The following is a 6,000-nucleotide window of genomic DNA, read 5'->3' on the forward strand; positions in this document are numbered from 1 at the left end:
CCTGCCCTGGAGCCCCTGGTCATTACAGTGGGGGTGGTGACAGTGCCAGAATGCAGGCTCCTGTGTGCCCAGCTGGCCCCAAACTCCCTTCAGGGCTGAGAAACTCTTCCCACGAGTAATCAACAGCTGGTTTGGTCCCCCAAGTCCAAGGCAATGGCCACGTCCCTTGAGGTGGACTTGCTGCACATCCCCTTGCCTCTCCTGGTTCTGACACCTGTCCCTGGTGTGGGCACCTTGTCACCATTCGCACCATGGCCCTCCTCTCACGGCTCAACTTCCTCTAGGGGGTTGAAAGGTCCTAGAGGCAGGATTCTGGCCACGGAAGTTGCCGCTTCTGCTGCTGCACACCACCCAGGCATGAAATGTGGGGGTCACCACGCTCCTTTCACCACAGGGCCACGTCTCCAGATGTGGGCTTGAGGCCCAGCTCTGTCCTTCCTCCCTGTGTGACCTCAGCCTCTCCCTCCTCCCTCTGGGACTCAACAGCATTATGAGCATGGGCCCGGGAGGTCAAATCCCGGCTCCACCACTTGCTAGGTGTGTGACCTCGGGTGAGTCGGCTAACTGTACCGAGCCTCAGTTTCCTCACCTGTACCTTGGGCCAGGGGCAGTGCCCTCCTCTCAAGGTTCTTGTGAGGATAAAACGAGACACAGCATTTAAGGCTCTGGCACAACACTCAAACACTTGCTTCTATATATTTTCTCTTTATTTGTACAGAGTTGGAGGTTGCTGTTGTTAGGTGCTGTCAAGTCAGTTCCGACTCACAGCAACCCTGCCTACAACAGAACGCAACACCGCCCCGTCCTGCGCCATCCTCACAATCATTGCTATGTTTGAGCCCATTGTTGCAGCCACTGTGTCAGTCCATCCATTGAGGGTCTTCCTTCCCTTCACTGACTCTCTTCTTTACCAAGCATAGTGTCTTTCTCCAGGGACAGGTCCCTCCTGATAACATGTCCAAAATACCAAAAAGTCAAGCACTAACCTCCTGGGCAATTTTGAGTAAATGCCCCCTTGTCCATGGGCCTCAGTCTTCCCATCTGTAAGAGGGGGGCTTGACGAAGCTGGTCTGAGGGGCCTCCCTGGCTCAGCCTGAGCCTCGTAATTCATTCCTGCCCGGGTGGCAGGTGGGTCAGAAGGGACCAGCCACCGGCTCCTCCTGACCCTGCCTACTTGTTTGCCACAGGTGACTTTGCCACCACCTCCGCTGTCACTGTGGCAATAAGCCAAATTCCTTTAGTCCTGCCGGCTGCCTGAAGCTCCCCTTGTTTGGGGAAAAGGCCTTGAGAGCCGCTGATGGGCAAGGTGTCAAAAGCAATTGGTGTGAAGGACTTGGGGAAAACCGCTTGTGAGGGCCAATTCCCGGCAGGAGGCCGGGAAACCCTCAGCCCAAGGCAGAGTGTTTACCGCGTAATTGATAGAATAATCACCAAGGCCTGAGACAAAGGCAAACACATTTTTAACATCATAACCTTCGGAAGACAGGACTCAATTTTCTCCATCTCCCAGCCACCAAACTAGCCAGCTTATTGATGGTGAGATACCTACGGTTCGGTAAGGGACACGAGAAAGCCAGAGTCATTCTTCAAGTGCACTGACTGTTTGCCAAACGGCCCGGCGGCCCCCGGCCCCTCCCCAGCCGGCGCTGCTCCCTCCTGGTAACAGAGAACCTCAGGACAGCAAATCACTCAGTGGACGAAGCGCCAGGCCAAGCCTGATCTTTGTCTGCATTGGGGTGTATTAATAATTGAAGGCACTGGCCTAGGGGTGTGTGTGTGTGTGTGTGTGTGTGTGTGTGTGTGTGCGCGCGCGCGCGTGTGTATGACGGGGCCGGGGGTGGGAGGATGGATGTTTGCTGCAGTGCGAGGCTTCCCTGGGCTCCTTGAAGGGTCCACATGCCTGCCCCAGCCTGGACCTCCCAAACCGAAAACCAAACCCACTGCCATCGAGTCGATTCCCACCCATAGCGACCCTATAGGACAGAGTAGAACTAACTGCCCATAGCGTTTCCAAGGCTGTAATCTTTATGGTAGCAGACTGCCACATCTTCCTCCAGAGGGGCAGCTGCTGCGTTCAAACCACCAACCTTTCGGTTAGCAGCCTGCACCACCAGGGCTCCTCCTGGCCCTCCCAGTCCCCTGTAAAACCAAACCAAGTCAGCTGCAAGCACCAGATGATTTCCCATCCCTGCATCTTCCATCGGGATGGGTGAATACTTAAGGCAGTGGCTTCCAAACTCCATGCTGCATGAGGATCATCTGGGGAGCTTATTAGAATGCAGATTCCAGGGCCCCACCAACAAACATTTTGACTCAGTAGGTCTGAGAGGGGGGACCTGGCACCTGCATTTTAACTAACTTCCTAGGTGACTCCAAGGCAGGGGGTCTGCAGCCCTCACAAAGATCATACCCTCTAGATCGTGCCCTGGACAAGATCTGGGAAGAGCACTGGATTAGGAGTCCAGTCCAGCTACATGTTTTTAATTTACATGTGGCCTCAGGAAGATACCGTCACCTTTCTGAGCCACTGGAAGGAAGCACACTTGGGACAGGGCTGTGCAGAGGAAGAGGTCTTGTCACCGGACTCGGCCAAGCCTGCTTCAAGCCTGCCCTGGAGAAGACAGGCCCAGAACTTGCAGACACACAACTCCATTCTAGACACAGCTCTCCAGCTCTCCGCCTCAGTGACTTTGGGCAAGTCATTGGCCCTCTCTGAACCTCAGTTTTCTCCTCTGCCCAACACTAACCTTGCGTGGATGATGCCAGCCTCTGTGGGTTAACACTGGCAAAGGGCTTGGCAGCACCTAGCACACAAGAGGGGGTTCATCAGTGTCGGCTTCCTTTCTGCCCATCCCTGCTGCCCTCGTGGCAATGAGCTAACCCTTTTTAAGAAGGAAGAATCAAAATAGTTGCGATGCACTGAACACCTCCGGGTGCAGACACTGGCCACCGCCACCCTAGCCTCCTTGAGAGGAACGCCTCATTCACTCCCCATTCATTCCTCGTGCCTTTAGAAAGCCCTCTGCAAAGTGGGTTGAGAGTAGGTAGGAGGGAGAAGGGAAGAAAGGCAGATGCCCTTGCCAGCCCATCTGACCGTGGGCTCTCCCTGTGACCAGCCCCAGGGCAGGCAGGCGGAAGGCGTCAGCCTGGCAGCTGGGCTGGGCTTGAGTCAAGCTGGAGAGGTGAGTAGCCACCAAGCAGTTGAAGCCAGTGGGGCCCTCCCCAGGAGCCCCCCACTCCAGCCCCTCACCAGACACAGACACCTCCCTGACCCGGCCATACTTCCTGAATCAGCTGAGGACGCGCGGAACCCAGGAATAATGAAACCATCAGGTTCCAATCTGCTAAACAGCAATTTCTGGGCTTTTTCAGCACACACAGCTTTTATCAAATTGGTATTCTCCTCCTGAACACAAATGGCTTACTAGACATGACCCACGTATTCGCTGCGTCTCACTATCATTAATAACAGTTTCTTTTTGTGATTAAGTGAGTGGCTCCAAACCCTTCCTGTGGTGGCGGGCACTGCGCTCTGCAGAGGGGCAACCTGTGGGGGCTCCTCGGCAGCCACTACTTGGTAACTTTGAACCTGGCAGGGTTAGGGGAAGGCAGCCTGGCCCCTGCAGGCCAGCCTGGCCTCTTCACTTCTTGAGGGGCAGAGGGAGCCCCAGAGAGGTGGACTCACTGGGCCAGAGCCACACAGAGGGTTGGTGAGAGAGGCCAGAGTCCCCAGCAGCCATCGCTGTTTCCCCTCTGCCCAGCCCTCCTCCGGGCCTTCGCTGGACGTCTCCAGGGTGTGGAGGGGAAATGACAGCTGGCAGAACAGTGAGTTCCCCTCAGCATGCCTGGCAGCAGGGGGTAGGCAGAGACTGACAGAAAGGGCAAATCCTGCTTCCCTATGGGGGCCCACTTGGGGCCTCAGGAATGACAGAGTGGCACCCAAGTTCCTGCGGTCTGGTGCTCCAGGGATGGGGTGACTGTGGACCTCAGAGCCCCAGTCGTCATTCCTCTCGGGGCCACAAACTCAGGAAAGCCCTTCCTTGGAAAACCCTCCTGCTGTAAGTTCCAGCCGTGCCAAGGAACTGAGCAGAGTGAGGAGGGGAGGGGAGGGAGGAATTCCCAGTTTCCCTTGAATGGGAGGGAATCTGACAGGGAGATGAATGTCCTGGAAAAAGCGCTGTCTTTGCCTGACAGAACCTGGGGCCACTCCCAGCTCAGCTACCCACTCCCTGTGTGACCTTGGATAAGTCCCATCACCTCTCTGAGCCTTGGTTTCCCATCTGAGGATCATAATAACCCTTCTCTTATTTCCCACCACTCCAGCCTAGTTGGTAGAAATTAGATGAGGGATATGAAGGGTGCATAAATGATACACAGAGCAGTTACTATCAAACGTGGTTGAAGCAGAAGGGTTCAGGGAGTCGTGGTTCCCCAAAATCTGAGACCCCAAAAATGGCTTTGGAAGCCCCCTGGCCCCCTGGAGCCACCCCACTCATGTGTCATGCCTTAGTAGAACCCTCCCTGATTATCCACCCCCACCCCATCCCCACACACACCCCTCACTCACTCCCATCAGAATATATCACCCAGTTCTCTGCCCTATGTGCAAGCCTCCCCTCAGCCCTGGGCACACAGTGCCCCCCGGTGGTGCTGCAGCCTCCCCCACCAGAATCGGGAGCCTTCGCAGGCGGCGGGGATGGATGGAGGAAGGGTCTTCTTCGTTTTCATCTATACCCAGCCCCCATACTGGAGCCCAGCTCATAGGGGCCGGGGGAGCCCCCACACCTGCCAGCCTCAGACAAGCCAACTCTGCTGCCAACTTGGGCTCCTCTGAGGCTAAAAGGAGCTTCTGACACTCAGGCAGCCAGTGCTGGGGCTGCTTGCTGGCTCCCCAGCTCCCACTGTGGATGGAGTTGAGACTTCCCACGGTTTGGTCTTCTGGGGCCAAGGATGAGGATGGAGGGGAGGGTACCCTGTATGAAGGATGGCAGGGGCTTCCTGCCCACCCCTAGAAGCAGACAAAAGCACCTGGCATCCCTCTCTCTTCCATGCCTCGGGCTAGAAGCAGCTACTCCAACTCTTCCAGTGTCTTCTAGGTGCTCCCACAGCCTTCGTCCCTGAGATGCCACCCTCCTGACAGGGAAGGCTGCAGCCCAAGGCTACTAGTTCCCAAGGGGCAGGCCTCTGCCCCCCAAGACCTTTCTGAGTGCCCTAAAGGGCAGGTGTGGAGAGTGAGGGACAGGTGTGGGGTTAAACCTGCAAAGGGGAAAGGCAGATGGGCAGCAAGGGAGTGGGCGAGCGAAGCGTTCTCACAAGTGTGTGTGGGGTGTGTGTGTGTGCACGCGTGTGTCTGCAGGCAGGCAGGCAGGCAAGAGTTGTGGCAGAGTGTGTGCGCCTGGCACCCGCTGGCAGGGTGGGAGCCCACCAGCGGTAGAGCCTGCGTCTTGGGCATAAGTATGTTTATGAGTGAGGAACGTGTCTGAGAAGGAGTCTGGAGATGTGTGAGGGCAGGAGTTATGAGTGTGAGAAAGCAGTTGAGTGCGGATCTGAGTGTCTGTGGCTGTGAATAGCCGTGTGGTCGTGGAGGTGTGTGTATCCGCACGGGTGTGCCTGTGGCGGGGTGGGGGGGGGATTCCGCGAGAGGGGAACGGGAGTGCCCACTGGGTGCCCCTCGTCCCCGCAAGGGTGGCCAGGGAGCCGGGGCGGGTCCACAGTCCCCGCAGGGGGCGCCCTGGGACTCCCGCCACCGTCAGCACGGGTTCGAGCCGGGAGATGGCCAAGTTGGAGCGCCGCAACCCTGGGTGGGGTTTGGTGGGGAAGTCCGCGGGGGCGGAGGACGAACTCACCATGGCCGGAGACGTGGCTGTCCCACGGCGCGTGGCTGGCGGGCCTCGTGGCGCCGCCGAGTTGCAGAAAAAGTGCCAGATAGTGGAGGGCGCCTAGCGCCACCGCGAGCGGGGCCCCCATGGTGCGCGCTCGGGCCGGGGGCGCCGCCGCCTC

At 57.5% G+C, this 6,000-nt stretch overlaps 1 protein-coding gene across 1 annotated transcript in view; it reads right to left on the reverse strand.

The window, feature by feature from the left end:
* Nucleotides 1-5,967, reverse strand: part of VSTM2L (V-set and transmembrane domain containing 2 like) — a 34,955-nt gene extending 28,988 nt beyond the window's left edge. The window contains exon 1 of the mRNA XM_004370354.1: nucleotides 5,847-5,967. Within this exon, the coding sequence (XP_004370411.1) occupies nucleotides 5,847-5,967 (121 nt within the window). The remainder of the gene's footprint in view (nucleotides 1-5,846) is intronic.
* Between the last annotated feature and the right edge of the window lie 33 nt (nucleotides 5,968-6,000).

The sequence above is a fragment of the Trichechus manatus genome, unplaced genomic scaffold (genome assembly GCF_000243295.1).
Source record: "Trichechus manatus latirostris isolate Lorelei unplaced genomic scaffold, TriManLat1.0 scaffold00008, whole genome shotgun sequence".
Lineage (NCBI taxonomy): Eukaryota > Metazoa > Chordata > Mammalia > Sirenia > Trichechidae > Trichechus > Trichechus manatus.